This window comes from Anthonomus grandis, chromosome 1 (assembly GCF_022605725.1).
Source record: "Anthonomus grandis grandis chromosome 1, icAntGran1.3, whole genome shotgun sequence".
Lineage (NCBI taxonomy): Eukaryota > Metazoa > Arthropoda > Insecta > Coleoptera > Curculionidae > Anthonomus > Anthonomus grandis.
This window is the reverse complement of record NC_065546.1, coordinates 43,172,886-43,189,272: the sequence shown is the minus strand read 5'-3', so window position 1 is coordinate 43,189,272 and position 16,387 is coordinate 43,172,886. Positions and strand designations below refer to the sequence as shown.

The 16,387-nt window shown below is 33.6% G+C and overlaps 1 protein-coding gene across 1 annotated transcript in view; it reads right to left on the bottom strand.

Annotated features, from left to right (window-relative positions):
* Positions 1–13,906, bottom strand: part of LOC126737707 (otoferlin-like) — a 75,278-nt gene extending 61,372 nt beyond the window's left edge. The window contains exons 1-3 of the mRNA XM_050442709.1: positions 13,774–13,906; positions 8,728–8,789; positions 8,479–8,667 (exon numbers count right to left, since the gene is read on the bottom strand). Coding sequence (XP_050298666.1) covers positions 8,479–8,667; positions 8,728–8,789; positions 13,774–13,852 — 330 coding nt within the window. The 5' untranslated portion in view covers positions 13,853–13,906. The remainder of the gene's footprint in view (positions 1–8,478; positions 8,668–8,727; positions 8,790–13,773) is intronic.
* Between the last annotated feature and the right edge of the window lie 2,481 nt (positions 13,907–16,387).

Here is a 16,387-nt window from a genome sequence, read left to right as displayed (position 1 = left end):
TCGGGAGATGAATGCCAGGCACGTTGGAAAAGTATCAGGGATCATTATAAAAGGCAAAAGAAAAGAAGACATAGGCATAACAGGATCTGCTGCAAAGAAAAAGAGGACAAGCTACTGGGACAGATTGTCCTTTTTAGACACAATTGAGGACGAAAGAAAAACGTTTTCTAACATTTCTGCTGATACTTCCGAAATTTTAGAAAACAATGACGAACTGCTACAAGACATCGAGAATCACCCGCCTTCATCAAAGAACGAACTTAAAATACCTCCTGTTATGCCTACTGAAACTTATGAACCTGTGGTAATCATCCGCTCAAAACGCAAAACTAGAGTGGAAAATTCAGCACTATCTAACTACTTAAAGGAAAAGAAAATTGAAAACATACAGTTGAATCATACCATTAGTCAGCTAATTAAATGCGAGAAAGAAGATGAGATCGACTTTTTTTTTTAAAGCATCGCCAAGACAGTGAAGAAGTTTTCACCAAATCTTGTGAGAAAAACAAAATTTAAAAGTTTTAGAAGTTGTATCTGATATGGAACAACTTCATGAACAAGTGCATGTGTCCACCGACTACACATCAAGCTCAAATACATTCCGAAATTATCAATTGCAGCTTCCCATCCATTCCTCCCACGATACATCAAACTTGACTTCCTTCCCAAATTATCAATCACCGCTTTCCGTTCCTTCGCCCCACCACACATCAAATTTGACTTCTCAGGATTGCCAATCAGAACTTTCCAACCATTCCTCCCACTACACCTTGACTTCTCCAAATTATCAATCGGAGCTTTCCAACCACTCCTCTCATCACACATCAAACGCGACTTCTCCTAATTTCCAATCACAAGATCTCACCCCTTCCTCCCAGAACACATCAACCTTCACTTCTTCAAATTATCAACTTCTCAATCAGCCCCCATCCACCCACCGTTTATCAGCCGTACGTTCTGAAATTTTGGCTACCTCTGACGTGCTGACGGTTGCATATAACTTATTAGCCCAAGAGGATAATACTAAATAAGTAATATTAAACTGTAAAATTTTAACTATGTTTAATTTTAATGAATAAAATGGATTAAATAAATTATAAAATATTTTAATTAATTTTTCGTACCTCAAAGTAACAGCCAACTTTTCAGCAGGACTTATTGGTGCCATGACTCGATTACAGGGAGAAATATACAGATCATCTTTTATGTCGTTGAAAATTATATTAAATTGCTCACGGGTAAGTCTAAAATACCTTTTAAACTTTTCTTCTTCGTCACGCAAATGCTTGTTGATTAATATATTGTAAGCACCTTCCTTTTGTCTGTTTAATTTTCTTAACATGTATCAACTTAACTTTGTAGTAAACAGTAGGAATACTCTTTTAGATTTAGTTTTTTCGGATATAAAAGATATAGATGTGTCAGAAGCTATTGACACATTACTGCCAAATAGTATTCATCATACTGCCATAACTTTTGGAGTTCCTATTAATTGTGATAATATATCCAGTAACTATGGAGAGTATTTTTATGACTATAATAATTGTAACTATTTTCCATTAACTGTTTAAATTTTTTTGCAGGAATTGATTGGCAAACTTATTTTGCAAACTTAAATGTAAATGATTATGTGTCATTATTTTACGACATTTTATTTCGGGGTATTCAGCATTTTGTACCTTTAGAAAATTTAAAACCTCATCCTTTCCAAAGTGGTTTAGCGCTGAACTACGTAGGATGGTCATAGAAAAAAAGAAAACCCATAAATTGTACATGGAGTCAGGTAAAATTTATGATTATGAAACATTTGTAACACTTAGAAGAAAGTGCAAAGAACTTACAAAAAATTGCTATGATGCTTTTATAAATAATATAGAGTACAATATTAATGATAATCCTCAATCTTTTTGGTCATTCATTAATGAAAAAAGAAAGCATTTTATGCTGCCTCAAACAGTTGAATTTAATCGCATTAATAGTCATAATAATCAGGAACTTGTTAATCTATTTTCTGACTTTTTTCTAGTGTATATAAAATGCCGATAAAAGATCATTCCAATAATTATGTTTTTCAAAATTGTATAAATGTAAATTATTATCATTTTAGTTTAATTGATATAATAGATGGAATAAATTCAATGCCATTTAAACTAAGTATTGGGCCAGATGGAATACCATGTTACTTTTTAAAGAAATGTGTTTACACTTTGGCTATTCCTCTAGCAATGATTTTTAACAAATCAATGGAATCAGGAATTTTTCCAGATTTCTGGAAGGTGAGCAATATAAAACCCATATTTAAATCAGGGAATAGATCGGCTATTGATAATTATAGGGGAGTCTGCATTCAGAGTGAAATACCTAAACTGTTTGACTCCCTTGTTGCTAAAAAACTGTACATCAGTGATTGTCGTGGTATACTTAATAGTGAGCAACATGGTTTCATAAAAAATAGATCTACCAATACAAATCTTTTAATGTACATAAATTTTATTTCAAGCAATATGGAGCAAGGGTGTCAAGTCGACTCTGTTTATACTGACTTTTCCAAGGCCTTTGATAGAGTGGACCATAATTTCTTGATTGCAAAGTTAAGGGCCTTGGGAATTAGCGGTACGGTAGCTGATTGGTTAAATAGTTTTCTAACTAATAGAATGCAGAGAGTCAAATATGGTAGTTCGGTGTCTAGACCTATAATTGTTTCATCAGGGGTACCTCAAGGGTCACACTGCGGTCCCCTTCTGTTCAATTTGTTCCTATTAGATTTACCTCAAAATATAAAAAATAGCTCGGTACTAATGTTTGCAGATGATGTAAAGATATTTCGGCCTATTAGAACAATGACTGATGTTAAGCTTCTTCAGGAAGACATTGATCATTTTTATGGCTGGTGTCAAGCAAATCATATGGACCTTAACGTAAAAAAATGCTATAAAATATCATTTTCAAGAGTAAAAAGTCCTATTTCTTACAATTATTTCATCAACCATACTAACTTAAAGGTTACCGATGAAATGAAGGATCTTGGTGTTGTATTGGACAGCAAATAATCATTTGATATTCATATATCGGGTATTATCTCTCGGGCTCATAGAATGTTAGGTTTCATCATACGGTCTAGTAAGGACTTTTCAATTTTTACGATAAAGAAACTATATTGCTCGCTAGTTAGAAGTGTTCTGGAGTATTGCTCACCTATTTGGAACCCTTGTTATGTAATCTGGAACCCTTGTAACACATGTAACTGCAATTGAGCGAGTGCAGAATAAGTTTCTTCGTTATATTGGTTACAGGTGTGGTTATATCAGAGATGATTATTCTTATAGTGAATTAAGATCGCTACTTAATATTGATACTTTGGAAGGGAGGAGACTAAATCTTGAAATTCGTTTACTTCACAAGATTATTAATGGTGTAATTGATTGTCCAGATCTTTTAAATCTAGTATGTCTGAATGTACCTATAAGAAGGAATCGGCATACTAATGTTTTTTATGTTCCTTACCATTCTACAAATTATGGCAAAAATAGCCCTATTACAAGAATGTTAAATAATGCAAACTCTATGCAACAATCTGTAGATTTTTTTGGAACTTCAGAGGCAAGATTTAGAGGATCTTTAAGGCATATATTGTGATATATACTTTCATTATTTTTTTTTTGTATAGCAATGTATATCTATACTGTATTTAGTAATTAGTTCTATTTATTGTAAAATGGCAAGTCCGTAAATAAATAAATAAAAAACACATTGCCAATACTTTTCCTCCTATTACTGTTAATTTTTAAAATGTCTTTATCATCATCGGCCAAGTGTTTTTCCAGCAATAACAAAGCTAATACCCGTTTTTTATTCTTTCCTAAACGGACCATTTTAATTAAAAGTTTCTAATAAACTAAAGCGTGACTAAAGCTAATACGTTGCCTAGGAAAACAAAGTTGCGCGGCGTACAAAATAGTACGCTCCTGCCGACGCGAAATTTTTTATTCGGTTCACGCCGTGTAATAGATACGCTGGCTAGGAATACCGCCCTTTAGCCAGAATCTTCGGGAACAGCGTTCTGCGGAGTATATTCTAAGGAGACGCATCGTCATCAGTTGTCAGATCAGTGAAGTAGTAAAGCTCAGAATATTTGCGTGAGATTTAAATAATTGTAAATAAATATCTCTAGTAGTGATATCCTGAGTGATCGTGTTTTCGTCGTTAAGGAGTGTAAATAAATTAGATGACTATTTTCGATTGTTGTTAATTCACACCTAACAAACGGGAAACGCGCTACAATATTTTAAGTCAATTAACAATTTAATAAAACCATTAACTGCAATACAAAGTACAAAAACTTTCTAAGAATCTTAAAAGTCTAAGGATCTTAGGTGATTGTACTGAAATGATATTGATGATTTAATGGAAACATGTAATGCCGTAAAAAGAAAAGAAACTCAGTTTTTACTAATTTTTCGTCATTAAGACCCCATCTGAGATTCAAGTATGTAAAGAATTAATAAAATGGCATCCTTTTTTATTTTTGTTATTTATTCAATTCTTCATCACAAAGGTTCAAAAGAACATAGTATGCTATGTACAGTGTCTATAGGCCCAAATATTATCTACAATTTTTTTATTTCCGTTATGTTGCTAGAATATATTCTACCAAACTATATTTTACCAAATTAATACGGAAGAATTAAAAAATTAGAAAAAAAAAGATTTTATTGGCAAAAACTGAAAATTTCTGTTTTTTCAGAAATGAATAATTCGTAAAATACTGAATACCATAGGAATATATAATAATACAATAGGAATTATAATTTTATTTTTAGTTTTTATACACTGGGAAAAATCTTTAAAAAATCTTCGACATTTCTCTTATAGTATAAATTTAAAAACTAATTTAAAATTTTTTTGTTCTTCAAATCATTAAAAATAAAATTATTGGTCAAAAATGGTTGGAAAATTGAAAAAATAAATAAGAAAAAATTGAAACTCTTGTTTTAGAATGTCTGTAATTTTAATTACAATATTCTGCATAATATATATCTTAGATACAAATGAAGAGTGAAAATTCCAAACGTTATAAGTGCCATTTTTTTTCAAAATAGAGATATTGCCTTAAAAATGTTCTGTAAAAATGTGCCATCGCCAACAACCCTGAAAACGTTCCAAGTGCCAAACCCCTTTAAACGTGGTATTTTGCCTACCTAAAGAATGACAATGTTCTAAGTACGCGACCTATAATTTTTCCAAACGTTCCATCAGATGTGCCATCAGCAAATTTTATTGAAATTAGCCGTCCATTTAACGGACTCGAGTCACTGCCTTGTATTTATTTTTTGTTTATATTTTTGTTTTGGAGACTTTCAGGTTAGGAAGCGTTTCGCTTAATTCTTAGAAAATACCCAATACAAAATGGAAAATAAAACAGATAAGCATGTGTGTGAACTCAGTAAAACTTCAAAGCGTGCAGAACAGTATAAAAATCGAAAGAATAAAAGTGTTCCAGCGCTGCTACCTCCTCAAGAAAACGTGAGTATTTTGTTTTAATGCACTTAAGTTTTATATAAAAAATGTCAATAAATTGATTAATTTGTGTTATAAGTTATAACAAGGGAGGCTCTTTGAAATTTTTAATCAAAACATTTTCGTAAGTACCTGCAGTAATAAAAACTTACATATTTTTGTTACTTACTAAAATCATTATCGCAAATTTAATCACTTTTTATTGTTACAGGCAACTTGCAAATGCAAATACGGCTGCAAAAATATCTTGCTCGATTTGAAACTCAAATTACGTGAGGATTTTATGAAGATGGAAAATTGCAGAAAAACTTGCAGAACACTTTTTTGCTCTGTCACAAATAAAGCGGAGGCGCCGTGGGACCTATGATACCCCGACTAACAGTCGCAGGAAATGTACTATTTGTTATTCTGTTCCTAATAATACAGGTAGCTCCTTCCAAGTGTGCAAGCAACCTTTCCAGGATATTTTTGCAGTATCGCACAGACGTCTACAAACTCTACAAAGTCGGTGTCAAGAAGGACTTATCACTTATACAGAAAAAAGAAAGGGAAACGCACATCACCAAAAGTATACAAACGAAGATTGGGAGCAAATCAAACACCACGTTAACTCGTTTCCATGCGATGAAAGTCACTATGGTCGCGCTAAAAGTAACAAAGTGTATTTTAGTAGTGATCTTAATATTAGTCGTCTTTACAGAAGTTTTACCAGCAAAAATTCAGGAAGCAAAATTACTTACAGATTCTATCGAAAAGTATTTCTGAAATGTTTTCGACATGTTTCATTTTGCCGTCCCAGGACCGATACTTGCAGGACCTGCGATTTGCTTGCTTGTAAGATTTTATGTTCCAGTGGATCTGGATTAGTAACTGCTAAACGAGAGCAATTACTTCATCACAGCAAGTATAAGAGAGCCCTTAAATGTATAAATAAGGACTTTTACGATTCACGTTTTCGCAATTGTGACTTTTGTATGATATCTGTGGATCTTCAGCAAGTTTTACTGGCACCAAATTTTACTCATAGTAATATGTACTATAGTAGACAACTGAGTTGTTATAATCTGGGCATCCATGTATCTCATCTAAATAAAGCTTTTATGTGTATGTGGGATGAAACAAAAGCTTGTCGTGGAAGCAATGAAGTTGGATCCTGCATTTTACGTTTAGTGAATTCTTATGAAATTTTTGATAAAAAGTAACTCGTTCTATGGTCAGACAATCGTGCAGGACAATAGAACAACAATAAGAACCGCAATCTTATTTTTTTAATGATGTTTTTGGTGCAAATTGAACATTTTGAAGAGATTGTTAAAAAATTTCTATTAAGCGGGCATAGCTTCTTATCGTGTGATCGGGACTTCGCGATTATTGAAAAAAGGAAAAAAATGTCTCAAAGTGTTTTTCCCCGATGGATTTACAGAAAGTGGTTGCTTCAGCTAAAGTTACAGGGGAACCATTCACTGTAGTTGACATGGAAAATTTATACTTTTTAGACCTAAAAAGCCCCTGCGATTCCGTACTAAAAGTAAATTTTCCAATATCAAAAGCTACTATGATAAAAGTTTCTGAAGATTATCTAGGTATTATTTAGTATAAGACCACATACAGTGACATATAGAAACTTGGAAATGTATCAATGTACTAAAAAAAGGTGCTAAACCTAAAGATATTGGAAAAGCTTGCATGTCATTAATTTCTAAGCCACTTTTGCCGGAAGGCAAGAAAAAAGATTTGTCAGCCATCTTGGATTTTTTGCCAGAAACTGCTAAAGGTTATTACCAAAATATTCTAAAATAAAAATTTGTAATAACTTAGTATGTCATTAATAACTCTTTGGTTAGTTATGTTTTATGTAATAATACATTTTCCGTTCAAATGGTTCTAAGTACATAGAACGTTCTTTAAATACAGTTTTTTTAGCACATATGGAGTTTTTTTTTCTTTTTAATTACAGAGGTTAAGAGCGAATATACCCCAAAGTTACAAGTAAAATACATTTTAATAAAGCTTTTAACTTAACATTTGACTTAGACAGTTTTTTCCTTTCCTGAAAAAAATAGCTAAAGGCACTTAGAACGTTTGGAATTTCTACTCTTGAAATATCAGATAGAATTTTAATTAAATTAGGCTAATTGTAAGCAGTGTGGTAAATAATTGGGAAAAAAAACAGTGTCATGAAAATTTAAGTTGCAATAAAGAGGAAAAATGCGGTAGAGACGAGGAAAAATAAAAAAAAATAATACTTTTTATTTATGTCATGATAACCCAATTTCAAAGAAAATATCCGGGAGAATTGTAATTAAATTATGCTTGTCGAGTGAAGTTGGTTAAAGTACGCAAGAAAAATATAATTTTGCGATTATTTGAGTTGAAGTAGAGAAGAGAGATCTGGCAGAGACAAGGAAAAGTGAAAAAATTGATAATATTTAGCAATTATATTCTATCTTAGACCCAAATACAATTTGGAATTTTATTTGAATATTAAAATGAGAATGCCGAAATTATTTTAATTTTATTTTTGAATATAGGGGCAAAAAATATTCGAAAAATTAAATATCTGTTAAAAATTGTACCAGAATTGACTTTTCTTCAATTTAAAATAGTAACAAAACGTTTTTTATGGAAAAAGTGAATTTTTTTTTTGAAAATTAAATATTTCATATAAAATAGTGAAAATTATGATAAGAGTTTCTAATTTTATTTTTACTTCCCAAACAGCGGGAGAAAAATATTAGAGAATAAAAAAAAACATCGAAATTCATTGTTCATACTAATTTTGTGACTTTTTCGAACCAAATTTAAATTGTCTTACAATATAATTCAAGAATGTAAAAGGCCTGAAAAGTTTATTAAAAAAGCATTGTATAGGTAATTTAAGTTACAATGCTTAACAATTGAGTTACCAAACAAAAACCCTGTCATGTACTGCTTAGTAAGACTTAGTAAGAGTTTACATACCTCCAAAGTCTTATTATTTCCATCAACTAAGTAGTCACAAACGCTAAGTTTCCCTTCTTGCACGACCTTTTGTAACATCATGCGGTAAGTTCCCAACAGTTTGTCGGCGAACAGTCGGTTTCTTGAGTAAAGCTCGATTATAATGATCTCGTCTTCTTCGGCCGGTCGGGCAATGGGCCATTCAAAGTCCTTATTAATATCGATTAAAATTACAATTTTTTAAGAAATATGTTGTTGCCTTTTTCTTACCTGATCCACAGCTATCAGCTCGGTTCCATTATCTTCTAGATTTTTTGTCAGATGAGACACTCCTATAACATTTATTTTTTTATATAATTTCTATTTTATTAGGAATGGGTTTTATTATTAGTGCCAATAACAATTGAGAGCTGATGATGTATTACTGTGATGAAACGTCACATTGAAGTATTTAGTAAACTAACGCCATGTTGTGCTTGTGCCAGTATCATAAGAAATAGTATGAAATGCGTTTTCTTTTGTTTTATTTAATCGTAGACTTGCGTAACTTAACCCATTACCCTCGCTTCTTTAAGATATCGGCGCGATATTTAAATCGAATAATAAATAAATAGGGTGAAAACAAGTATTTCTAGTAGTTATAAGGGATCGTGTTTAGTAGTTTAAGGGTGTAAATAAATAAGTTGATTATTTTTGTGCATCGAGTAATTTAATTTAGTGTTTAACGAACGAGTAAAAGCCCTACATTGGTAAATTAGACGTCAATCAACTCTACATTGGTGAAAAATAAAATAATAGTGGATTAAAATAAATCGTACTAAAGTGTATGAAAATGCTGCTGGATTTAAAAGTTGCTGAGCGAAAAGGGGAGAAAAGTGTAGTGCCATACGACGGGAAATAAAGCGGACTTGCGGGAGCGGCGCAAAGTTTGAAAGTTACACACTGCCACACTCACGAATTTAAAAAATGAGCTTGGAATTCGGATTCTTTCATTGGACAGAATCTAGGAACACTATCAATGAGCTGCTCTGCTAGACCTTCAGCAGTGGACAACAAGAATGAAGTTTATTCCAATACAGAATCCGGTGGACTGATGCGCCTTAAACCGCCTCAACTTGATGGTACTTCATTATGGAATATTCATCATCGTCAGTTTAAAGCAGCTGAAAAAGCAAACAATTGGTCAACCAAGGAGAAGACGATTGTCCTTACATTGCCTTTGAAAGGAGATGCTGCAAAGAGTGTCCCCTAAACAAAGAAGAAGTGTACGATCACCTAGTGAGGCATTTGTAGATGCATTATGGCTACCCGCTGTTGAAAAATCGGTACCAAAAGTAAGAAACTCCTTGCATGATTTTGAACCTCACATTGTTCTTGAACTAATATGGGCCTTTAAATTGGAAGCTGCCAAGAACACGAACAAGGGCTAGGCTTGTGACCGATAAGTGATTCCAGAAGAGGAAGGCTTTAGGGAATCGGTTAAGCGGATGATTAAGGAGGCGAATGGAGGACGTGGCCACTAGGAATGTTGGAAACGTGACAAATCCAGAAGCTAGCGCCTTCTGGATTTATCATTTCCATTCCCGTCAAACTAAGGACGGTTGATGTGAGTTGACGATCGTCGACTTGTTTTCACCAGCACCTAGTAAAAAGATCTTGTCCCGAGGACTTTAAGCATTATCAACGGGCAGAGAAGAAAGGTGCTTAATTGTTCAGAGTCACCATTGTTGCTGACAATTAGCGTAATGGGAATTTAATAAAAGACCAGAAGGAGGATTCCGATATCCGGGAAGTCTTAACTTGGATATAGGATGGGAGGAACCCAACTTGGGAAGAAATTGCCAAGTATTCTCCCAATGTCAAGTCATAATGGCCACTGAGGAACTCCCAATGTTGGACGATGGACTCTTGAGGCGGAAAATTGTTTACCAGATTAGCAAAGAGGAAAGAAGGCATATCGTTGTGTCTAAGTGTCGGATTTTAAAGTTGCTAAAGAGGAAATCTACTCTAGTGTGTTGGAATAAAGGAGTGGGGCAATAAAGGACCTGGGAAAAAATTAGAGAAAGATTTTACGGGGTTAAGAGCAAGGCAGACGTAAAGGACTGGTGCAAGAAATGCGTTGTATGTTCAGAAAGTAATGGGCTACAGAGAAAGCAGAAGGCTTTAATGCGTCAGTACAACGTGGGAAGTCCCTTTGAAAGGATTGACGTTGACATTGCTGATCCGTTTTCCGATACAAATGCAGGGAATAAAGTACACCGTGATCGAGATGAATTACTTCAGCACATGGGTTGAAACATAACCTCATCAAACCTCATGACTATCGAATAATCGATGATGAATCATCGACTATCGCCGACCCCTTAATAAAAGAATTGTCCTTTGTCAAAATTATTTATCGGTTTTGGACAAAATAGCCACCAAACAGCCTGGGATAGGTTTTTCATTTGTTTCTGCTAGCTTATAGATCGGCCATTAATGAAAGCACAGGCAAGCCTTTGGTTCGAATAGTAATAAATAGAGAACCAAAAACCGATGTTGCTGGGGGCAACTACATCAGTGAGCTGCGTAGATGAATGAATGCCATTTATAACTAAGTGCGCTTTTCCATTCAAAATATCAGCGATTGGATGAGGTATGCATATAATCTAAATGCCTAAAACCAAAGGTACAACAACTGTGGTTTGTCTTGTCTCTATACCCTTCAGAGACAGCAGGGTCTGTCACCGGGAGTTCAAACATCCTGCGATTGGCCATAGAAAGTACTGAAATCCATAAACGATGTTGTTTACATGCAGAATACAAAAGCCGCTGAGGGGTAAATCACGAGTAATTAGCTTTTAACCGATCGGCTCCTTATTATGGGTAAGTTCCGTAATCTAACCTTGGTGAGTCGCCGGTTAGAAGCGGTATTTTTACGGTTCCTAAAAATATCGGTTTGAAATGGAACGCTCTGGTTTCTTGTTGGTTTGGTCCTGTTTTCGTTTGTTGATATTAGGTTATAAATTCCCTTTTTGTGTTAATATTATGTATACCAATGTAATATCAATATTGAATGCAAATGCAAAAGTTGATATATTGGTTGGTATATTTGAGCTCCTGCTCCTAAGCAGTGATGAAAGCTCTACTAGTAGCGGTGATGAAGAAATGGGTTCTGTGCGTAAAAGTGTCAAAAATGAGGGTTTGTACCTTTTAAAAAATATATATAAATACATAGCTCCATTATATCAAGATCAAGTCCTGGATTTGAATTGCAGTCAAGTGTATTTAATGCAATGAATTCAATGAAACAATCAAATGATCAAATTTCATAAACAGGAAAAAAACACGAAAAAATCAAACCAAAACTTCGTAACATAACTTACAAACACAGGATTTCCGGATGTCGTAGATTGAATTCAGAAATAAGTACGTTTAATCCATGACATCCGTAGGAATAACCGAAGGTACCGAAAAAAATTATCGGTCGTTTCGGTTGACATTTGCAACAATTTTTCAGGAACCGCGTTTCATAACCGAACCAAATTTCAGAAATTGTATAGTTATGGAACGGTAACCAACCAAAAGCACAACCGGAAGAGCCGGTTAAGGTACGTAACTTGAAAACCACGAAGAGGTTGAGCTGTGGGAAATCTAACCAGAGTCGGATTTGACATTCGATAAATTCACGGTCCGTGAAGAATGACGGAAATTTAGAAAATGGCTAAAAGAGTCGGTACCGCATGACCTGTGAAGTGCAGCAAGACCTGTTTACTAGATCTCACTTTGCTCTGGCAGATTGTGTGCTTAAGAATTTACACATGTCTCGAGAAATACCTGGACTGAAAGATGATTCGCAGGTATTAGAAGTGGTTTTCAGGTCTACAGGCGTGCAATTTTTCGAGTGCCTCTCCATCGTGTTTGTCTGGAGAAAGCCGCTGATTGTTATTTTGTTACATTCATTTGTATATATTTAGCATTTTTAGTGTAAAAAAATATCTTGTAATTAATTTTATTTAAGTAAATTTGAATACATAAATTGGTGTTGTGGGTGATAATAAATAATATTTTAAATTTTGCATTGAGGATTCCGATTTATTTTAGCCCGCTAAAGTAAAGTGTTATTTTTCAACAATAGAATATAGTTAGACCTACATCGATCTTGTAAATTTCTATTATGCGCGGAATAATGTTTAAACCACTTTTGCAAATTTCTGCTGCCGCTAATTTGGGAACAATGTATTTTTAACATAAGCAAATTTAGATATAAATAGCACATATTTGATCTATAGGGATGCTCAACAGGTGTCGTACTGTGTCAATTGTATGTTAGAAATCTATTGTCTAATTAATTTTTCCTAATCATAGACTTGAAAGGGTTTTGGCCCGATTGCTATTGATTATATGGTAGTCTAGTGTTCATTATTGGAGGGCCGATCTGTCGTCTATGCAAATCTCTTGGGAGGAAACGAAAAAGGTAAGCAGCCATATTGAGCTAGATCTCTGTTTTGCGATTTAAAGACAGGTTTAGACAAAAATAGTCTTCGGTGCTCTGGTTAAGTATTTATTGTGTGATACGGCTGTTCGCACGACTATATATCGAGTTTATCTCGAAAAATAGCGAAGTTAACATTAAAGTTCTGGAACCTTTTTGTGTGCAGCTGAACATTCAAAGTCATAGTATACACAATCTTTTGCTTTTCCTTTTATATTGTAACTTTTAATATGTTACGGTGGAGGAGCTGAGTTGCCACACCAAGACGAGCATGGTATACATGGATACTACATGGTACTTAGAACTTTTAGGAGTTTCTTAGTGAAGCATTAGCCTCTGGCCACGCATAAGATGGATTTAGTAAAATTTTAAAAGTAAGCTCTTGGACTATAGAAAAATTATACAAATCTGTACGTGGCCAGAGGAAAAACCAGATAATTTTTCTTCCCTCGAAATCCCTTTGTTAGGGCCTTTATAGTTTATGGCACTGTTTTCTTTTTCAAATGCGACATATTAACTGTTGGATCTTATCATACGACGTTTTGTATTTTCGAATCCCATCATCAACGTATAACCTTGATTTGAGAAACTCATAAGCCGTAAAATGCAGTACATTTTCTTAAAATACTTATATAATAATTACCATTAGGGCTATTAATAGCCACCGCAAAAACAAATCAATAAACCAGATTTAATGACCACAAGTAATTATAAAACGTTATTTATAAGGCCTTATGAAAACTTCCCTTAAATATCCTTATACATATGTACATAAATTTAAATATATAACAAAAAACAATTGCCAAACACATTATTTAAATAAAAAAATAAAAAACACCCACCTCTGAACTCAATTTTGGCAATTTTTTCACCCTTACACCTGGGCACTTGAAATTGTTTAATTCGGACCGCGATCGACATGACTGCGTCAACTTTTACCCCCACAGCGGGAAACTGATGAAACTTTCACGTCCGTGTTGCCCCGAATAAGCAGGAAAACTTGTTGATAGCGTCGTTACGTCTGCATCCCCCATCGGAGATAGTTACACAGCATGCGCAGAATCCTTCACCTTTCTAGAGGGAGGAAGGGGGTTAATTATGAATTTTGTAATGGGCAAAAGGGCGGCATTTCGGAGTCTGATGCGGGTCGCTACTCAATTAGTTTTATACGTGTGCACAGCATTCTTGGCTTTTAAGGGAATTGTTGACAAAGGGTGTGGGAGGAGTGTTTAATTAGAGGGAAAATATGCAGTTTAAAATGGCCCAAAAAAATTATCAAATCAAAAAAATAATTATGTTTTTGTTTAATGATGGCTGTTTTGCAACGGATTTAAGGCCCACCAAGTAATAATTTGTAGTCATCTAAGTTAAGATTACTTTTATTTCCATCAGTTGCAACGTTGTTTTCTGTGCAAAATCTAGTTGGTTTTGAAAGAAAACGTTTATTTTCGACTAAACTTCGACGTACTGCACCTATGTGGCAACTGTTGTAAAGCTCTGCTGTTTTTATAATGTATTTTTTTACTATTATAGATGGTAGCAGTAGTAATTTACACTTAAAACAATGACGTGCAGACGTGCACAATTTTTCGAATTAAAAACCCAGTAACAACGTTATCTCATCGTTTGCGAATGGGTATTACATTGCTTGATCGTCCGTGAAGATGAAAAACAAAGTTAGAGAAAATAAGAGGAAGAAAAAATATTTAATTCAACATAACATACTTAATCTATTTTTATAATTAATTTTTTGCTTGGAATTATTGGCATTTATTATTTTCGTTTTGCTTTAAAAATTAAGAGATATAAAGACTTTAAATATTTTGCAACAACCAACCCAACCCAACCCAACTTTCTTTTTTTTTTCGAAATCTGCTATAAATTCAGAACGCGCGTGTTATTTAGAGCTAAAATTAAAAAAAATTCATGTTCTGCGTTCATCTGTTCAAAAATCAGTAACTCTAAAATGTTGCAAAAGCGTTTAGGTAGTCACTGCGTAACGTTAAGACAACCAAAAAAATCTCTTTTAAAAATTGGTATAAAACGCGGTTGTCTCTACGGTTAAGACAACGTAACAATGCAACGTTGCGTTACAATTTGCAACGTTGTCGCGTCAAAAAATTTCTAATTTGGCCGCTAGTTATATGGCATAAAGCAGTAGCACAGAAGAAACGAACAAATTTGTTCGTCTCTTCTGTGGTATATCTGCTAGTAAAGTGAAATCCGTTGCTAAATTTGGTTTAATCAGAGCTGAATTTTCCGAAATTAAAATAGAGTATTTAGAATCTTGAACAAGGTGATGGAAGCCATCATGATCCATATTTAACTACTAGCTGTTGTCTGCAACTACATCGAAGTACCCATCATATTAACAATAATCAATTATTTTGCTTAGAAATTTCGTATTTCCCAAATATCACCGAAAGTAAAATTTTATTCAATGCTCGAGAGGATACTGATGAAGTCGATTTAAAAAAAATATATTAACGTTTAGCCAACGACCAACTGATACCTAAAGGTATAACCTAAATGTTTCAATAACTCAGAAATGATTGACCAAATTGGTGCAAAATAGGGTTGTAAAAACGTCGGTTTAAGGTTATTTAAGCCATTTGTGTCTAGTTGCACAACTTTTTTGAACAAACGTTAAATTGCTGCTTGGGTAAAGTGAGTGTCTCAGGCGCACTGGATTTTTACTAAATATATAAAACTATTGATTCAAGCAAGGAGTAGTCTACACTATAAATACCATGTGCTTCTGCAATTGATAAAATCGCTTTTGTGATGAACTCTACTGAATCGGGGCCTCGCTTTGAAGATTTATAAGGAATAAGTGTAATAATTATAGTTTTATTCGAACAACTGGTGGCTGTTTTAAAATAATTTATTTGACATTCTTTTCACTATAATTTATTATAAAGTTCACTTATTACCCAAATATTTTAATCTTTTGAAGCTGAATCATTGTTAACGACTGTCAGAGTTAATAGCACCCGAAATATTCACTAATGTGAGAGATTTAATAAAATAGGTGTTAGATACTTTTTATTTTGTTCATTGAAAATAAGTTTTATTTTTATATCCCCATTTATTCATATTTTTTGAGAACGACTTAATAAGAAAATAAAAAAGAGTTTTTTATTCAAGATATCACTCGATCGCTATTCTCATTTTAAAAAAATTCACATAGGGCTCTGGGGGTGAGGAAAAGACATCAGAGAAACGCAATTTCTGTCAATAAATGTCCCCCTCAATTTTAAATTCGATGTGTTCGTCCATTTTTGGCTAAACAGTTTATTTTCAGGGTGAACTATTTTGTCTCGGCAGCCTCTATAATATAAGAATTTCTGAAAGGACACATAAGGAAACGTCTTTAAACTTAAAAAGAAGTCTATTAAACGTCTTTTAATAAATGGATAATATTTTGTTTTAATTTAAAGTGCTAAATATTTCTAA